General features: G+C 44.7%; 1 protein-coding gene across 2 annotated transcripts in view; it reads left to right on the top strand.

Moving 5' to 3' along the window:
- The window catches only part of cntnap2a (contactin associated protein 2a), a 226,266-nt gene that overhangs the window by 135,314 nt on the left and 70,202 nt on the right, over positions 1-20,750 (top strand). For both annotated transcript variants that reach the window (XM_071414746.1, XM_071414747.1), the window contains exons 8-15: positions 655-798; positions 1,677-1,935; positions 9,082-9,231; positions 12,176-12,338; positions 13,843-13,949; positions 15,991-16,110; positions 18,076-18,191; positions 18,544-18,628. In XM_071414746.1, the coding sequence (XP_071270847.1) occupies positions 655-798; positions 1,677-1,935; positions 9,082-9,231; positions 12,176-12,338; positions 13,843-13,949; positions 15,991-16,110; positions 18,076-18,191; positions 18,544-18,628 (1,144 nt within the window). The remainder of the gene's footprint in view (positions 1-654; positions 799-1,676; positions 1,936-9,081; positions 9,232-12,175; positions 12,339-13,842; positions 13,950-15,990; positions 16,111-18,075; positions 18,192-18,543; positions 18,629-20,750) is intronic.

Below are 20,750 nucleotides of genomic sequence, written 5' to 3'. Positions count from 1 at the left end.
GACACCCAGAGGAAGGTGTATGACGTGTTTCTACAGTCCTAAGTGACATGACCTTTTATAGACAAGCTCTTGAAGAGACAGTTCGCTTTTTGGAAATCTCACTTCCGGATAGGAAATGAGCTGTAAAAATAGTTCTGTTTCACTTAGAGACATAATTCAAACGTTTTTAGAAACTAGAGAGTGTTTTCTATCCAATACTAATAATAATATGCATATTGTACGAGCAAGAATTGAGAACGAGGCCGTTTGAAATGGCCACCTCTTTCCAGGTTACTCAATGCTGCTCTTTCAGCCATAACAGGTTTAAGGCCTGGATTCCCTTGTACGCTCTTGGCTTTAATTAATATGGGTAGTGAAGCATCACAGTGCACACACACACACACACACACACACACACACACACACACACACACACACACACACACACACACACACACACACACACACACACACACACACACACACACACACACACACACACACACACACACACACACTGAATGATAACACATGCAGGAACATTTAGGGAGTACTAAGACAGTAAAGAAAAAACACTAAATCCCTCTTAGAAGACGACATGCCAAAATGCTGTTTTATACGTTGGTCTCTCCCTCTTTTTATTACGTATCTTATCCTTCTCTCTCTCTACTGTAGTTGAGTTTTGGTGGCATGCCCTACAGTGGTAAGCCAGTGGGAGGGGGGATGAAGAACTTCAGAGGCTGTATGGAGAGCATCAACTACAACGGAGATAACATCACTGATTTGGCACGACGCAAAAAGCTAGATACTTCCAGCTTTGTAAGTTACACACACACACACTGTCACGGTCTATCTCTCTGTCTCCATCTCTGTCTCTGTCCATGTTTTTGCTTCTGTCGCCATCTCTGTCTCTGTCCATGTTTTTGCTTCTGTCGCCATCTCTGTCTCCGTCCCTGTCTCCATCTGTCTCCATTGCTGTCTTTGTCTCTGTCTCCATCTCTGTCTTTGTCTCTGTCTCCGTCCCTGTCTCCATCCCTGTCTTTGTCTCTGTCTCCATCTCTGTCTCCATCTCTGTCTCCGTCCCTGTCTTTGTCTCTGTCTCCATCTCTGTCTTTGTCTCTGTCTCCGTCCCTGTCTCCATCCCTGTCTTTGTCTCTATCTCTGTCTTTGTCTCTGTCTCCATCTCTGTCTCCATCTCTATCTCCATCTCGGTCTTCGTCTCTGTCTCTATCTCTGTCTCCATCTCTGTCGCTGTCTCTGTCTCCGTCCCTGTATCCATGTCTGTCTTTATCTCTGTCTCCATCTCTGTCTCATCTCTGTCTTTGTCTTTGTCTCTGTCTTCATCTCTATCACCATCTCTGTCTTCGTCTCTGTTTCCATCTCTATCTCTGTCTCCGTCCCTGTCTTTGTCTCTGTCTTGTCCGTCTCTCTCTTGGTACAATACGTTTTCATCTTAGAATTGATCAAAGCAAACAACTAATGATAATCACAACTAATGATGAGCATCTCCTCTCTCTCTCTCTCTCTCTCTCTCTCTCTCTCTCTCTCTCTCTCTCTCTCTCTCTCTCTCTCTCTCTCTCTCTCTCTCTCTCTCTCTCTCTCTCTCTCTCTCTCTCTCTCTCTCTGTCTGTCTGTCTGTCTGTCTCTCTCTCTTTCTCTTTCTCTCTCTCTCGCTCTCTCTTTCTCTCTCTCCTTAGCGTAATCTGTCATTCTCTTGCGTGGAGTCACACTCCTTCACAGTTTTCTTCAACGCTACCAGCTTCCTGCAGCTCCCGGGAAGAGCCAACCAAGATGTAGTATCATTGGGGTTCCAGTTCCGCACGTGGAACGCTGATGGACTCCTCCTCTTCAGTAACCTTGATGATGGAACGCTTGAGATTGCCCTTGACGACGGGAAGGTTGTCGTTCACTTCAATGTGACACAGATGAAGAACACCAGGATAGACATATCATCAGGTAGGAAATAATACACACACAGACACACCCATCACAGCCGTTGTGTGTCTCCAATCCTGCCATCTTGGTAGCGATGATGATTGCCTCTAACAACTAATGACTAATTAGCAATAATCAGACGGCAGTATATCAAGATCGTTCCTGTGGTTACGCCGCACGTTGTTTTGATGCTGTTGTCAAGGAGGAGACACTGATGGTTTGCTAATTACATGATTGTGTGTGTAAAGTGTGAAAATATGTTGTTTTTTTATACACTTGTCTGCCTTGAGAGGAGATACTTAAAAACCAAACACAAGAGACTCTAGACTGCAAGGTTAACACATTAAACCTTCCAACTCTGATGTGATCGATGAAATCTCCCTCTCTCGCTCTTCCTCCTTCTCTCCCTCCCTCCCTCTCTCTTCCTCCTTCTCTCCCTCCATCTCTCTCTCTTCCTCCTTCTCTCCCTCCCTCTCTCTCTCTCTTCCTCCTTCTCTCTCTTCCTCCTTCTCTCTCTCTCTCTCCCTCTCTCTCTCTTCCTCCTTCTCTCCCTCCCTCTCTCTCTCTTCCTCCTTCTCTCCCTCCCTCTCTCTCTCTTCCTCCTTCTCTCCCTCCCTCTCTCTCTCTCTTCCTCCTTCTCTCTCTTCCTCCTTCTCTCTCTTCCTCCCTCTCTCTCTTCCTCCTTCTCTCTCTTCCTCCCTCTCTCTCTCTTCCTCCTTCTCTCCCTCCCTCTCTCTCTCTTCCTCCTTCTCTCTCTCCCTCTCTCTCTTCCTACTTCTCTCTCTCCCTCTCTCTCTCTTCCTCCCTCTCTCTCTCTCCCTCCCTCTCTCTTCCTCCTTCTCTCTTCCTCCTTCTCTCTCTTCCTCCTTCTCTCTCCCTCCCTCTCTCTCTCTTCCTCCTTCTCTCTCTCCCTCTCTCTCTTCCTCCTTCTCTCTCCCTCCCTCTCTCTCTCTTCCTCCTTCTCTCTCCCTCCCTCTCTCTCTCTTCCTCCTTCTCTCCCTCCCTCCCTCTCTCTTCCTCCTTCTCTCTCTCCCTCTCTCTCTTCCTACTTCTCTCCCTCCCTCTCTCTCTCTTCCTCCCTCTCTCTCTCTCCCTCCCTCTCTCTCTCTTCCTCCTTCTCTCTTCCTCCTTCTCTCTCTTCCTCCTTCTCTCTCCCTCCCTCCCTCTCTCTCCCTCCCTCTCTCTCTCTCTTCCTCCTTCTCTCTCTCCCTCCCTCTCCCTCTCTTCCTACTTCTCTCTCTCCCTCCCTCTCTCTCTCTTCCTCCTTCTCTCTCTCTCTCCCTCTCTCTCTCTCTCTCTCTCAATTCAATTCAATAGACTTTATTGACATGGCAAATGAAATGACTTACATTGTCAAAGTACACACATAACAATGGTCGGACCAACAGCAATAATAGTAGTAGTGGAAATTATTAACTTTAAAAGCAACTACAACAACAATAGTAATGACAATAAAAATAAATACATGACTGAAAAGCAACATGGCATGGTATGAAAGCCCCCCAAAATACTATTGTTACATTTGCGCTTTTCACTGGCTGTGAAAGAGGCCACATATTTAGGTTTTCACACAATAAATACTTTTATAGTTTCAAATTCTTTGTAATGAATGATCATTTTGGGAAAGAAAGATTCTCTTCGGTCTGAGTATTTGTCACAGTGTAATAGGAAATACAGCTCTGTCTCTACCTATAACGATTCAGGTAAGACCAGAGGGCAGACTGTGTTGAAGTAATAATGTTTGTTACAGCAGCGGGGGCAGGCAAACGACAGGTCAAGGCAGGCAGGGGTCAGGGGCAGGCAGAGTGGTCAGGCAGGTGGGCTCGGAGTCAGAACAGGCAAGGGTCAAAACCAGGAGGGCGAGAAAAGAGAGATTGGAAAAAGCAAGGGCTGAGACACAAAACGCTGGTTGACTTGAACAAACAAGACGAACTGGCACAGACAGATAGAAAACACAGGTATAAATACCCAGGGGATAAGTGGGGAAGATGGGTGACACCAGGAGGGGGGTGGAGACAAGCACAAGGACAGGTGAAACAGATTAGGGCGTGACAGTACCTCTCCCCTGGAGCAGAGTGAGCACAGCCTGTCCTCTCTGCGCAGCCAGGTTTGTCTATGACAACCTGTCTCTATGACCAGGCTGTGCTCACTGAGTCTACATAGTTAGTGTTTTCCTCAGACACAGTGGTCAGATGTGCATTTCGCTACACTCACATTAACATCTGCTAACCATGTGTATGTGACCAATACAATTTGATTTGATTTGATCATCACTGTGTACCGTCTGTTTTGAGACAAATAGCATTAAAGTTTACTTAGATTTTTTGTGGTCTCTCCAATAGGTGTTATATATATATTTTTGCTTTGTTATAATTTGGTTGGCCCAGATTATCTGAGTGCTGTCCTGAGGCTCTATGGGCTTGGCTTGGGTTAGTGAACTGAGCCTCAGAACCAGCTGGCTGAGAGGTCTCTTCTCTTGTTCCATCTGTTGACATTATAGGGCTGTGTGATGAAATGTTTTGGGGTCCCTTGTTTTTAGATGGTTGTATGGCTCTTTTTTCAATTTGAATAAGGAGGGGGTATTGGCCCAATTCTGCTCTACATGTGTTATCTGGAGGTTTTCTCTGCACTTGCAATATACTCTGGCAAAACTCTGCATGCAGTATTTCAATTGGATGTTTGTCCCATTTGGTCAATGCATTATTGGAGAGTGGACCCCATACTTCACTGCCATATCCAGCAATTGGTTCTATAACTTCTAGGTTTTTTGTTGTTGCCAGATGCTAATTGGAATTTCGATTTTAATGTTCCTTTCAATGAAATATAATTCTCTTCTTGCTTTGTCTCTTGGCTCATTCACAGCCATGCGAAAGCTATCTGTGTTGCTGATATTTAGTCCTAGATACATGTAGTGTCCAAATAGAATTTGTATTTGTGATATCCAGGTATTTGTGATATCCAGACCTCTTTTGGAATATAATTATATTCAAGGTTTTAAGGTCTGGCTGCAGGTCTGGCTGCAGATGATCTAGGTGCTGCTGTAACCCCTCCTTAGTAGGAGACAGCAGCACCAGGTCATCTGCGTACAGTAGACACTTGATTTCAATGTTGTGTAGGGTGAGACCAGGTGCTGCAGATTCTTCTAATGTTTTTGCCAATTCATTAATGTAGATAGTTTTAGACTAATTGAGCAACTCTGTTTCACTCCATGTCACTGAGAGAAGAAGTCTGTTTGCTTGTTTGCAATTTTACCCAAACATTTCTTTTTTAGTGTACATTGATTTAATAACATCGTATGTTGTTCCTCCAATACAGCTTCGTTTATTTCAAAAATACCTTCAAATTGAGCCAAATGCACTTAGAGTGTGGAAGGTATAAATGTGGTCTGTTGTGGTCGACTTGTTTGTCAGTTAGAGTGTGGAGGGTATAATTGTGCAGTGGCGTGTATTGATGGATGCCAAGGGAAGCCAGGCTTCCCCCAAAAATGTACCTAGAAAAAAAGAAAATGATTTATCTTTCTCTCTGTGTTTCATAATTTTCCTTCAATTCACAAAAGGCTAAATGTATCTCAACGGCGGAAGCATCCGAGCGAGCAAAACATTGCCCCTCTGTCTCTGTGTGTGTAGGCCATCTATCTGATGCCATCTGGTCATAACGAGTATGACATTGTTGTCACCCATAGCATTGAATGCAAGGGAAGCCAGCAAGCATTTGGCCTCCCTTTATACATTTTTTTATAAAATAATAGCCAATCAGCATTGAGCTAAACTGAGTGAGCTCAACTGTGAATGGTCCTGGGAGAGCAAAAAAAGTGTAAAAGAAATTCCTATCAAAAAAAAGTGGTGTCACTCCTATCAAATCACAACTAGCGCCTTCGTCCTTGATAGAAACAACTTGAATTGTTGCGTCTCGTTGTGCTGGTGTCCTCTGGAGGCTATCTAGCTAGCTAGCTAAAATTGGCCCATGGATGGAGATGGGGATTTGGACTTGTGGTTTTACTTAATTATCCGTGCTGGTGAATGATTATAATGGTGATTCTGATCCAACCATTAATTCATACATTGTGCCCCTGGCCTGAGAGGATGGAAGTACAATATGTAGCTAGATGTTAACTAGCTAATGTTGCCCATGAAAGGAAGTTAGGCTATTGAGCAAGCATTTAACCAGGTAGCCTATGACAACAACAACTAAAAGTACTGTATGACAGGGTCATAGACCGTTTCATCAACATGAAAGAGAAGAGGATGGCATTGGCTTTTCTCTACAAGTAGGGTGAGTCAACAGGTTTTTTCTACTTGCATCAAGGCGCACACACACGCACACACACAGAAATCAGAACCATGAACAACCACATACTATTTAGCTTACGTTGATTGGACTAAATTGTTTTTGTTATCTTTTAGTTGTTGCTGTAGTAGACTAAGCAGAGGTGATTTGATGATGATGAAGTTGAAATGGTGCTGGAATAGCGGCGGCAGCTCCTGTTTTCTTTGCAACTTGCGGTAACTCTCCGTGGTTCTAAATAATTAGATGTTAAGTAGTCATTAACTTGCTTGATGATGCTGTAGATCATGTAACAGATTGTTACATGCAAATGCTTTGTGGACTTCACCAGACAGAGGTTGCTCTCCGGTTCTGTGAGGAAACGAAGGTGTAATTGAATTGTATTAAGCCTCTGTGTCTTCTTATTGTCTCTGCCTTTAGGCCTGTATATATATATATATATCGTTTGTCAGAGTGTGGAGGGTATAAATGTGGTCTGTTGTAGTCATTTGGTAAAAATCCTATCTGATTTATCTTCAGTCCGTTATGCTCATCAAGGACATGAAGTAGTCTGCTATTTATGATACTGCACAGAATTTTCCCCAAGTTGCTGTTACCGCAAATTCTTCTGTAATTATTTGACTCACATTTGTCTACATTTTTATAGATTGGTATGATCAATCCTTGGTTCCAAATATCTGGGGCAATACCTGCAGTGAGGATCATTTTGAAAAGTTTGAGTATAGTCAGTTTGAACTTGTGATCTGTGTAGTTGATCATTTCATTTAAAATACCATCAGCACTACAGGCCTTTTTGGGTTGTAAAGTGCATAGTTTTCCCAATAATTATTGTTCTGTAATTGGGGTATCCATAGGATTCTGGTAGTCTTTGACTGCTGATGCAAGGATTTTTTATTTTTTTATTTTTTTATTTAACCTTTATTTAACTAAGCCAGTCAGTTTAGAACAAATTCTTATTTACAATGATGGCCTACCAAAAGGCAAAAAGGCCTCCTGCGGGGACGGGGGCCTGGGATTAAAAAAACAACAAAAAAACAATATAAATATAGGACAAAACACACAACAAGAGAGACAACACAACACTACACAAAGAGAGACCTAAGACAACAACATAGCAAGGCAGCAACACATGACAACACAGCACGGTAGCAACACAACATAACAACAACATGGTAGCAACACAACATGGTAGCAGCACAAAACATGGTACAAACATTATTGGGTAGAGACAACAATACATCACGCAAAGCAGCCACAACTGTCGGTAAGAGTGTCCATGATTGAGTCTTTGAATGAAGAGATTAGGATAAAACTGTCCAGTTTGAGTGTTTGCTGCAGCTTGTTCCAGTCGCTAGCTACAGCGAACTGAAAAGAAGAGCAACCCAGGGATGTGTGTGCTTTGGGGACCTTTAACAGAATGTGACTGGCAGAACGGGTGTTGTATGTGGAGGATGAGGGATGCAGTAGATACCTCAGAGAGGGGGGAGTGAGGCCTTAGAGGGTTTTATAAATAGCCATCAACCAGTGGGTCTTGCGACGGGTATACAGAGATGACCAGTTTACAGAGGAGTATAGAGTGCAGTGATGTGTCCTATAAGGAGCATTGGTGGCAAATCTGATGGCTGAATGGTAAAGAACATCCAACTGTTCGAGAGCACCCTTACCTGCTGATCTCTAAATTATGTCTCCGTAATCTAGCATGGGTAGGATGGTCATCTGAATCAGGGTTAATTTGGCAGCTGGGGTGAAAGAGGAGCGATTACGTTAGAGGAAACCAAGTCTAGATGTAACTTTAACCTGCAGCTTTGATATGTGCTGAGAGAAGGACAGTGCACCGTCTAGCCATACTCCCAAGTACTTCTAACCAAACCAACCACATAACCTTTGTTTTGGAGGTGTTCAGAACAAGGTTAAGGGCAGAGAAAGCTTGTTGGACACTAAGAAAGCTTTGTTGTAGAGCATTTAACACAACATCTGGGGAGAGGCCAGCTGATTTTAAACCATATAATCTGCATATATAGGGATGAGAGAGCTTCCTACTGCCTGAGCTATGTAGTTGATGTAAATTGAGAAGAGCGTGGGGTCTAGGATTGAGCCTTGGGGTACTCCCTTGGTGACAGGCAGTGGCTGAGACAGCAGATTTTCTGACTTTTTATACTGCACTCTTTGAGAGAGGTAGTTAGCAAACCAGGCCAAAGACCCATCAGAGACACCAATACTCCTTAGCCGGCCCACAAGAATGGAATGGTCTACTGAATCAAATGCTTTGGCCAAGTCAATAAAAATAGCAGCACAATATTGCTTAGAGTCATGGGCAATGGTGACATCATTGAGGACCTTTGAGGTTGCAGTGACACATCCATAACCTGAGTGGAAACCAGATTGCATAACCGAGGGAATACTACAGTCATCAAGAAAGCCAGTCAGTTGATTATTGACAAGTTTGTATATCTTTTTATTCTACGCTCTTTGTTATATTACTGTAAATAGCTGTTTGCAAAGTGATTTAGCCACCATTTTGGATAGCCAATTCATCATGATGTGGTTTGCTTAAAACTGTTTTCTCCCAGAATTAGTTTGATTCTATGTGTGTGTGTGTGTGTGTGTGTGTGTGTGTGTGTCTAGCAGCAGCCTCTTTGAGCTCGGTTGGAGCTGAAAGCCCTTTCACATAGTTGACTGGACCCCAGCATGCAGTGGGGTTCTGAGACTTGACAGGGGGCCTTTACTAATTAACCACTCTGACCAGAGATGTTTGTGTGTGTGTGTGTGTGTGTGTGTGTGTGTGTGTGTGTGTGTGTGTGTGTGTGTGTGTGTGTGTGTGTGTGTGTGTGTGTGTGTGTGTGTGTGTGTGTGTGTGTGTGTGTGTTTTCCTCTCATCTTCAGGTTCGGTCCTTAACGATGGCCAGTGGCACGCGGTGCGTCTGGTTGCTAAGGAGAACTCGGTCATGTTGACGATCGATGGTGACGAGACGTCAGCGATCCGAACCACCACACCTATCACCATCAGGACCGGGGGAACATACCACCTGGGAGGTGAGGGGGGGGGGGGGGGTGAAATCACAGAACAACACGCCATCAGGACCGGGGGAACATACCACCTGGGAGGTGAGGGGGGGGGGGGGGTGAAATCACAGAACAACACGCCATCAGGACCGGGGGAACATACCACCTGGGAGGTGAGGGGGTGGGGGGGGGTGAAATCACAGAACAACACGCCATCAGGACCGGGGGAACATACCACCTGGGAGGTGAGGGGGTGGGGGGGGGTGAAATCACAGAACAACATCAGGACCGGGGGAACATACCACCTGGGAGGTGAGGGGGTGGGGGGGGGTGAAATCACAGAACAACACGCCATCAGACAATATGTCCTGCATTTTTTTACTGTCCTTAGAAAATAAACATCAATTATTGTCAAATATTAAACCAACACTTCATCATGTGCTTTGAACCAGACCATGAGTTGTCTATGATGCTACACATGACATATTGAACTCAGGCAGAAAAGTTCAGGATATCTGTGCTGGGGTTATTGGAGGAAAAGAAGTTCCCAGGGGAACTCTAGAACTCAATACGCACACATCCCCTCCTCTGCTCTGCCTGGCTGCTCATACATTAAACATGAGACACAGAGGTTCTCATTAATCTGACTGCTGCCTCTGAAAGGACCACGCTGTGTGTGTGTGTGTGTGTGTGTGTGTGTGTGTGTGTGTGTGTGTGTGTGTGTGTGTGTGTGTGTGTGTGTGTGTGTGTGTGTGGGTGTGTGTGTGTGTGTGTGTGTGTGTGTGTGTGTGTGTGTGTGTGTGTGTGTGTGTGTGTGTGTGTGTGTGTGTGTGTGTGTGTGTGTGTGTGTGTGTGTGTGTGTTATGGATAGGTTGTTTCCTGACTGAGCTTCAATAAACCCTTCTGTCTCCTCTTTCCATATCAACACACTTGAACACACACACACACACACACACACACACACACACACACACACACACACACACACACACACACACACACACACACACACACACACACACACACACACACACACACACACACACACACACACTATGGCAGTTGGCCAGGTAGAGGAGAAATATAACTGACAGAAAGCCCCAGACACACTCCAGGGAGATCTGAGATCTGAGATGTGAGATGTGGCCTGATTCCAGAGGGACTTGGCTTCTCTGAAGAGATTGGCTCTGGTCCTGGGGGGTGAATGTTAGGATGGGACTCTACTCTGGTCCTGGGGGGTGAATGTTAGGATGGGACTCTACTCTGGTCCTGGGGGGTGGATGTTAGGATGGGACTCTGCTCTGGTCCTGGGGGGTGAATGTTAGGATGGGACTCTACTCTGGTCCTGGGGGGTGAATGTTAGGATGGGACTCTACTCTGGTCCTGGGGGGTGAATGTTAGGATGGGACTCTACTCTGGTCCTGGGGGGTGAATGTTAGGATGGGACTCTACTCTGGTCCTGGGGGGTGAATGTTAGGATGGGACTCTACTCTGGTCCTGGGGAGTGAATGTTAGGATGGGACTCTACTCTGGTCCTGGGGGGTGAATGTTAGGATGGGACTCTACTCTGGTCCTGGGGAGTGAATGTTAGGATGGGACTCTACTCTGGTCCTGGGGGGTGGATGTTAGGATGGGACTCTACTCTGGTCCTGGGGGGTGAATGTTAGGATGGGACTCTACTCTGGTCCTGGGGGGTGAATGTTAGGATGGGACTCTACTCTGGTCCTGGGGGGTGAATGTTAGGATGGGACTCTACTCTGGTCCTGGGGGGTGAATGTTAGGATGGGACTCTACTCTGGTCCTGGAGGGTGAATGTTAGGATGGGACTCTGCTCTGGTCCTGGGGGGTGAATGTTAGGATGGGACTCTACTCTGGTCCTGGGGGGTGAATGTTAGGATGGGACTCTACTCTGGTCCTGGGGAGTGAATGTTAGGATGGGACTCTACTCTGGTCCTGGGGGGTGAATGTTAGGATGGGACTCTACTCTGGTCCTGGGGGGTGGATGTTAGGATGGGACTCTACTCTGGTCCTGGGGGGTGGATGTTAGGATGGGACTCTACTCTGGTCCTGGGGGGTGAATGTTAGGATGGGACTCTACTCTGGTCCTGGGGGGTGAATGTTAGGATGGGACTCTACTCTGGTCCTGGGGAGTGAATGTTAGGATGGGACTCTGCTCTGGTCCTGGGGGGTGAATGTTAGGATGGGACTTTGCTCTGGTCCTGGGGGGTGGATGTCTGCTCTGATGCTGCTGCAGGTCAGCGGGGACTCTGATAGCAGGCTGATGAAGACCACTGGGAATGTAGAACCAGAACCAGTACCAATGAGACTGCCAATCTCCCTTCCTTTCTAGCTTTCTCTTTATGTATTCTCTCTCTCTTTCTTTTTCTCTGTCATTCTTCTCGCTCTCTGTCTCTCTCTGTCTCTCTCTGTCGCTCTCTCTCTCTCTCTCTCTCTCTCTCTCTCTTTCTTTCTCTCTTTGGAAGGCAGTAGGAGGCAGGGGTGGAGACAGTTGAGACAGATGGTGGTGGTGACTTGAGAAACTTTTGGAAGAAATCCCATACACAAAATGAGTGCTGAAAACACACACACACACACACACACACACACACACACACACACACACACACACACACACACACACACACACACACACACACACACACACACACACACACACACACACACACACACACACACACACACATACACACACACCTAGACAGGTTGGCCTCAATAATAAGGCTGTAGTGCGATGGCCTTGAGGTTGATTGACATCATGTCTGACAGACTGTTACACTTTAATGATGGAGATGTGCCTGTGTTTTATAGCTCTCCCTTTATAGCTGCTCCCTCTCGCTCTCTTTCTCCCCCGTCGCCTCTCCTCTCTCCCTCACCCACACACCCTCACCCTCTCTTTCTATCCCCTCTCTTTCCCCTCTCCTCTCTCTCTCTCTCGCCTCTTTCTCTTTCTCAGGGTACTTCCTGCCTACCTTAGCCCCACCCACCCAGAAGTCGTTTCAGGGCTGCATGCAGGCAATTCTATTGGACGATCAGCCGGCTGATATGCATGCCGTGGAGAAAGGCATTGTGGGAGCATTTGAGAACGTCAGCTTAGACATGTGTGCCATTATAGACAGGTAAGAGACCCAAACAAACACATAAGATGTGTGTACGTAAATTTTTCAAATGTTTGATGTTTGATTAATAATGAGGTCAGAGAGCTGATGGTCACTAGAGATATATATATTTATTAATCTTTCTCCAGACGAATACATTGAATTGTACTTCTGATTGCAGGTGGCCCACATTTTCTCAGTCATATAAATATGAAATCTCTCTCTCGAATCAATGCATCTCTGTGATGCTGAAGCTGTTACATTAAACTTTGGCTAAAGGTTTTGTTAATTGCATACATTTATTGAATTGATAGAATGAACGCAACAATAGTATCTATAATATCTGACTTTGGAGAGGTTGGTTTCATTCCTTACATTTCTTTTAAGGTTAACATTTGCGATATGTTGGGTTGTGGAAACCACTGGTTACAAAAGCATCACTGTATTTGCACTGAGACACAAAAATATATGGAAAAGCATCCTGTATTTCTCATTGTTTACCTAAACATGTTCAGCACAACATACAGCACACACAGAGATCAGTGTCGGTCATTGTACAAACACAAACCGATGCTTTCCTTGCTGTACAAAGAAGAGCTTGGCTTCGGGACGATTCAGAACAGGGATTGTCTTGATTTAGATGTTTAATTCTTGCTTTCATGTCTCCTTTGTTCCAAGGTCCCTCCACCTCCTCACCATGGTAAAACCCCTCTATTTTGACAGCTGCAGTATTGGTCTGCTTTAGAACAGATTCAAAAGGCTAAGCTTTCTCTCTCTGTCTGCCACCCCTTCTGTTCTCTCTTACTCTCCTTCAATCTCTCCCTCTTTCCCTGTCACCCACACGTTCCTCTCTCTCACACATACGCATGCACATGCACATACACGTGTGTGTGTCTGTACTGAATAGGGAATTATCCAGCCTTGATTTAACACCAGTTTCGTAATGTGATTGTGAGTTGAGAGCACTGATAGTCTTGTCTTTATCCATAGCGGGAATGCTATTTTTCCGCTTGGATTCCCCAAGGTACGGAGAATGTTTCAGAGGCTCCAATAGCTGCAATACTTCACTGTCTTTTCTACCCGACTTCCTCTAAGTGTTATAAAGCCTTTTTTCATCTGAGTGAACAGCGTTGGAGGGGGTTTGATCACTTTGCTTTCTTTTCAAGTGGCAAGCTTCTGTTTTGTCCTCCCTGGATTTAAAAGCAGGAATTTACATTCTGATACAGAAGGCCAGTGTATGTCTGGAGGATGTTTGTGAAAGCTAACCCTGGGGCAGTAACACTTTTGACTGAAGCCTGGGGACATTTCATTCAGCTCACACATCAAAACGTGTTTCTGTTGGAAATAAATTAATATCAATGTTTTGGAGGGAAACTTATAATGGCATAGGAAATAGTCTATGGTGAATACCAAAAAATTTAAAAATGCTGAGTGAATATTTATTTTTCTCTCTCTCTCCATCTCGCTTTTTCCCTACCCCAACCTCTCCCCCATCTTCCCTCCCCCTTTCCACCTTTCTCTCTAGGTGTATGCCTAACCATTGTGAGCATGGAGGCAGGTGTAAACAGACCTGGGACAGGTTTAGCTGCACATGCGACGGAACCGGATACACTGGAGCCACCTGTCACACTTGTGAGTGTGTGTGTGCGTGAGTGTGTGTGTGTGTGTGTGTGTGTCTGTGTGTGCGTGAGTGTGTGTGTGTGTGTGTGTACGTGTGTGTGTACGTGCGTGATTGTGTCTGTGTGTGTGTGAGTGTTTACTTGCTTGAGTGTGTATGTGCATGAGTGTGTGTTTGGTTGTGTGTGCGTTAGTGTTTGTGTGTGTGTGTGTGTGTTTGAGTGTGTACGTGCATGAGTGTGTGTCTGTGTGTGCTTGAGTAAGTGTGTGCGTGAGTGTGTGTGTATGCATGAGTGTTAGTGAGTGTGTTTGTGTTCGTGAGTGTGTGTATACCTGCGTGAGTGTGTACTTGTGTGAGTGTGCGTGAGTGTGTGTGTGTGCGTTTGAGTGTGTACTTGCGTGAGTGTGTGTGTGAGTGTGTGTGTCTCTGTGCGTGAGTGTGTACGTGTGTGAGTGTGTACATGTGTGTGCGTGTGTGTGTGTGTGTGCGTGAGTGTGTGTGTGTGTGTACGTGCGTGAGTGTGTAGGTATGTGTGCATGAGTGTGTGTTTGTTTGTGTGTGCGTTAGTGTTTGTGTGTGTGTGTGTCTTTGTGTGTGTACGTGCATGAGTGTGTGTCTGTGTGTCCTTGAGTAAGTGGGTGCGTGAGAGTGTGTGTACATTCGTGAGTGTGTGTGTACGTGCGTGAGTAAGTGTGTGTGCGTGAGTGTGTGTGTGTGTGTGAGTGAGTGTTTGTGTGAGTGTGTGTGTGTGTGTGTGTGTGTGTGTGTGTGTGTGTGTGTGTGTGTGTGTGTGTGTGTGTGTGTGTGTGTGTGTGTGTGTGTGTGTGTGTGTGTGTGTACGTGCGTGAGTGAGTGTATTTGTGTTTGCGTGAGTGTGTGTTTGTTTGTGTGTGTGTGTGTGTGCGTGCGTGCGTGCATGCATGAGAGTGTGTGTGTGTGTGCATGAGTATGCATGAGTGTGTGTGTGTGTGTGTGCGTGAGTGTGTGTACGTGCGTGAGTGTGTATGTATGTGTGTGTGTTTGTTTGTGTGTGCGTTAGTGTTTGTGTGTGTGTGTGTGTTTGAGTGTGTACATGCATGAGTGTGTGTCTGTGTGTGCGTGAGTAAGTGTGTGTGTGTGTGCGTGAGAGTGTGTGTGTACATTCGTGAGTGTGTGTGTACGTGCGTGAGTAAGTGTGTGTGTATGTGCGTGAGTATGTAAGTGTTTGAGTGTGTGTAAGTGTTTGTGTGAGTGTGTGTGTGTGTACGTGCGTGAGTGTATTTGTGTTTGCGTGAGTGTGTGTTTGTTTGTGTGTGTGTGTGTGTGAGTGTGTGTGCGTGCGTGAGAGTGTGTGTGTGTGCATGAGTATGCATGAGTGTGTGTGTGTGTGTGCGTGCGTGAGTGTATGTGTGTGTGTGTGTCAGCTATAGAAATTACTTTATATTCTTTTCAGATTTACGAGATTAAAATAATAGAAACCTCTTGCACAATGAAAGTAGTGAGAAAGAGATGTAAGAACGTACAGGCAGAGAAGGTCATCAGCTCTCTCTATTGAAACATAAATACTATTCTCATCTCAACTCACCATCACCAGGCTATCACTCAAACTGTGCTTGCTTGTGTGTGTGTGTGTGTGTGTGTGTGTGTGTGTGTGTGTGTGTGTGTGTGTGTGTGTGTGTGTGTGTGTGTGTGTGTGTGTGTGTGTGTGTGTGTGTGTGTGTGTGTGTGTGTGTGTGTGTGTGTGTGTGCTTGCGTGTGCATGCAAGGGGTGAAAGTATGTGTTTGGCAGACAGCCACTTTGAAATTGCATGCTAGTAAAGTTACATCACATTACTGTAGTTCCCCGTTATTCACACTTCGAGAAATGTAATTAATCATCTGTCCTTCAGAAGTCAGAAAACACACACACACTCACACACTCACACACACAGAGCTGAGCTCCACGGTGCTGACTGGGTACATCAACACTCAATGCATTACTGTCTCTTTTTCTCTCTCCACCCTCTCTCTCCTACTTTCCCATCCTTCCTTCCTCCTCTCTCTCCTCTGTCTCTCTCTCTCTCTCTGTCTCTCTAGCGGTGTTTGAACAGAGTTGTGAGGCGTATAAACACCTGGGCAGATCTTCAGACACATACTGGATAGATCCGGATGGGAGTGGACCACTCGGACCTTTCAAAGTCAACTGCAACATGACAGGTGTGTTTGTGTGAACAGACCCAGTTCAGAACGGATTACAATAAGGGCTTTAAGTCCATTGCCTAACAGTGAACACCATTCATTTGAGAACACTCCCACATTTTTCGACTTTATTATTAGAAGTCGTTCCATGCCTTGCAACATGAAAGGTAAAGAGACCAAAGGATTACAAAAAGAAAGTTCTGTACATCGTAAAAATGTATTCCTCTAACTCCTTCAATAAACCATGAAAGAACAGAGGGCAGACAGACAGAGAGCACGGTGAGTTTTCTATTCCAGTCCAGGTGTGACCCCAAGGACCTGAGAGATGACAAGATGCCCTCGCTTCTTTTCTCCTCCTAGACCGTCTTAACTTGTTAGTTGCCAAGGCAACCTGGTTCTGCGGCTACAGCCTTTAACATTTATCTGTAACCACCAAACACACACAAACACACAAATACATACACACATGTAAACGCACACACACTTGCATTGACCATATATCAGGTTAACCACGGCACCACAGCTTCTCATATTATAAGAATACAGTACCTTCACAAAGTATTCACACCACTTTACTTAAAAAAAGAAAAAATGCGTTACAGCCTGAATTTTTAATTGATTAAATTGAGATTGTTTTTCACTGGCCTACACACAACACCCCATAATGTCAAAGTGAAATTGTGTTGAAATATATTGAGTCAATAAGTATTCAACCCCTTTGTTATGAATTTTAAACACAGATTCAACCACAAAAAAACAGAAAAGCTTTCCAATGTCTCGCAAAGAAGGGTGGAGTTATTAATTACACTTAGGATGGTGTATCAATACACACAGTCACTACAAAGATGCAGGCGTCCTTCCTAACTCAGATGCCAGAGAGGAAGTAAACCACTCAGGGATTTCACCATGAGGCCAATGATGACTTTAAAACAGTTTCATGGCTGTGATGGAAGAAAACTACATTGTAGTTACTCCACAATACTAACCTAAATGACAGAGTGAAAAGACTGTTTGCAATAAGGCACTAAAGTAAAACTGCAAAAAATGTGGCAAAGAAATAAAGTCCAGATACAAATGTCCTGAATACAAAGCTTTATGTTCGGGGCAAATCCAACACATCACTGAGTACCACTCTTCATATTTTCTAGCAAAGTGTTGGCTGCATCATGTTATGGGTATTATGGCTTGTCATCGGCAAGGACTTGTGAGGTTTTTTTAGGATAAAAGGAAATGGGAATAGAGCTTAACACAGGCAAAATCCTAGAGGAAAACCTGGTTGAGTCTGCTTTCCAACAGACACTTGGAGACAAATTCACCTTTCGGCAGGACAATAACCTAAAGCACAAGGCCAAATCTACACTGGAGTTGCTTACCAACACGACATTGAATGTTCCTGAGTGGCCTAGTTACAGTTTTGACTTAAATCTAATAAAAAATATATGGCAAGACTTGATAATGGCTGTCAACAACCAACTTGACAGAGCTTGAGGAATTTTAAAAAGAATAATGTGCAAATATTATATAATCCAGGTGGGAAAAGCTCTTAGAGACTTACCCAGAAAGACTCAGGGGTGATTCACAGCTGTAATCACTGCCAAAGGTGATTCTAACATGTATTGACTCAGGGGTGGGAATACTTATGTAAATTAGATATTTCAGTATTTAATTTTCAATAATTTTGCAAAAAGATTCTGAAAACATTGTTTATATATTTTGAATTCTGGCTGTAATATAACAACATGTGGAATAAGTCAAGGGGCATCAATACTTTCTGAAGGCACTGTATATTTTAGGAGCTTTCATTCAATCAGCTGTGTTAGAGCTACGCTTTATCTCTCTCGCTTTATCTCCCTCTCTTTCCCTCTCTCGCCCTCTTTTTCTCTCTTTTCCTCGCTCTCTCTCTTTCTCTCTGCCTATCTCTCTTTGTCTCTCTCTCTATTTTCTCTCACTCTCTGCCTCTCTCTCTTTCTTTCTCTCTCTCAGAAGACAAGGTGTGGACTACTGTGGTAAATAATCTACCAGCCCAGACCTCAGTGACCGGCTCTAGCAGAGAGAGACGCACTGTGCTGCAACTCAACTACAGTGCTTCTATGGAACAGGTACACACACACACACACACACACACACACACACACACACACACACACACACACACACACACACACACACACACACACACACACACACACACACACACACACACACACACACACACACACACACTGTACACGCAGACAAACACACAAAACACACAGAATTCAATGGCTGTTCATTGTGTCTTTCAGTTAAGTATTTCATCGCACCCTACTCTCTTTTTCTTTCCTGTGCACTCTTTAACTTCGTGGCCATTTTCATTGACTACTGACTTGTATGTGTTTGTGTGTGTGTGTGTTTGTGTGTGTGACTGTGTCTGTGTGTATACATGCGTGTGCGTGCATGTGTTTGTAACAGGTCACAGCTATTACCACCAGTGCAGAACACTGTGAACAACACGTGTCATACGGCTGCTTCATGTCCCGACTGCTCAACACACCCGGTAACACAGTGTTCTATTCGTCTCTACTGCAGTGTTGTTGTCTTCTCTACTTGTTCTTCTTCTACTGCTTGGGCTCAACTATCAGTCTGCTGTGTGTTCGTCCTCACTTATGTAGTGGGGTCATCTGGGTAGTGAGAGGGAGTGGTGTTTCTCTCTCCCCCTGTTAGATTGTCACCCCTTTAGACAACCCGCTAATTAACATCTGATTATCCTATCCGTCTTTCTGCACTTTAATGTTCGACAAACCAAGGCTTTTGTTCAAGGTTGCTTCAGTTTTCTGCCCTGCTGGACTCCAAGATGAATTCCAACATTGAAATATTCACTCATGTAATGAAATATGCTCAAGGCCCTGTCTGTCTCTCACTGTGTTATTTAAAGAAGAGCCCAGCTGAGGCTGAGGACATCAATGAAATTAGTGGGAGATGAGACGTTCAGTGTGTCAGGAAGAAGGAAACTAAAGATTAGATGATGGGAGAGAAGGACTGATACATAATGGCGGTGTGTCAGGAAGAAGGACTGATACATAATGGCAGTGTGTGGGAGTGGGATGAAAAGTCTCTCTCTTGCTTTTCTCTGACACTGTATGTAACTCTCTGATCCCCCCCCCCCCCCCCCCCGTTAGCTTTTGTCTGAGTAGGAACTTTTTGTCTAAGTACAAACACAGCTGGGATATTAACTAACATTTCCGCAAGGTTGAACCATGATTTTAGAGTAATATTGTCTGTCTGTGTATGTGTTCTTTCAACCAGCTGTACAGCTATCCTTTAAGTGGGACATGATGTGTTGTGTCTTTCAACCAGCTGTACAGCTATCCTTTAAGTGGGACATGATGTGTTGTGTCTTTCAACCAGCTGTACAGCTATCCTTTAAGTGGGACATGATGTGTTGTGTCTTTCAACCAGCTGTACAGCTATCCTTTAAGTGGGACATGATGTGTTGTGTCTTTCAACCAGCTGTACAGCTATCCTTTAAGTGGGACATGATGTGTTGTGTCTTTCAACCAGCTGTACAGCTATCCTTTAAGTGGGACATGATGTGTTGTGTCTTTCAACCAGCTGTACAGCTATCCTTTAAGTGGGACATGATGTGTTGTGTCTTTCAACCAGCTGTACAGCTATCCTTTAAGTGGGACATGATGTGTTGTGTCTTTCAACCAGCTGTACAGCTATCCTTTAAGTGGGACATGATGTGTTGTGTCTTTCAACCAGCTGTACAGCTATCCTTTAAGTGGGACATGATGTGTTGTGTCTTTCAACCAGCTGTACAGCTATCCTTTAAGTGGGACATGATGTGTTGTGTCTTTCAACCAGCTGTACAGCTATCCTTTAAGTGGGACATGATGTGTTGTGTCTTTCAACCAGCTGTACAGCTATCCTTTAAGTGGGACATGATGTGTTGTGTCTTTCAACCAGCTGTACAGCTATCCTTTAAGTGGGACATGATGTGTTGTGTCTTTCAACCAGCTGTACAGCTATCCTTTAAGTGGGACATGATGTGTTGTGTCTTTCAACCAGCTGTACAGCTATCCTTTAAGTGGGACATGATGTGTTGTGTCTTTCAACCAGCTGTACAGCTATCCTTTAAGTGGGACATGATGTGTTGTGTCTTTCAACCAGCTGTACAGCTATCCTTTAAGTGGGACATGATGTGTTGTGTCTTTCAACCAGCTGTACAGCTATCCTTTAAGTGGGACATGATGTGTTGTGTCTTTCAACCAGCTGTACAGCTATCCTTTAAGTGGGACATGATGTGTTGTGTCTTTCAACCAGCTGTACAGCTATCCTTTAAGTGGGACATGATGTGTTGTGTCTTTCAACCAGCTGTACAGCTATCCTTTAAGTGGGACATGATGTGTTGTGTCTTTCAACCAGCTGTACAGCTATCCTTTAAGTGGGACATGATGTGTTGTGTCTTTCAACCAGCTGTACAGCTATCCTTTAAGTGGGACATGATGTGTTGTGTCTTTCAACCAGCTGTACAGCTATCCTTTAAGTGGGACATGATGTGTTGTGTCTTTCAACCAGCTGTACAGCTATCCTTTAAGTGGGACATGATGTGTTGTGTCTTTCAACCAGCTGTACAGCTATCCTTTAAGTGGGACATGATGTGTTGTGTCTTTCAA

The sequence above is a fragment of the Salvelinus alpinus genome, chromosome 8, assembly GCF_045679555.1.
Source record: "Salvelinus alpinus chromosome 8, SLU_Salpinus.1, whole genome shotgun sequence".
NCBI classification, from domain to species: Eukaryota; Metazoa; Chordata; class Actinopteri; order Salmoniformes; family Salmonidae; genus Salvelinus; species Salvelinus alpinus.
This window is presented reverse-complemented; position numbering and strand designations above follow the sequence as displayed.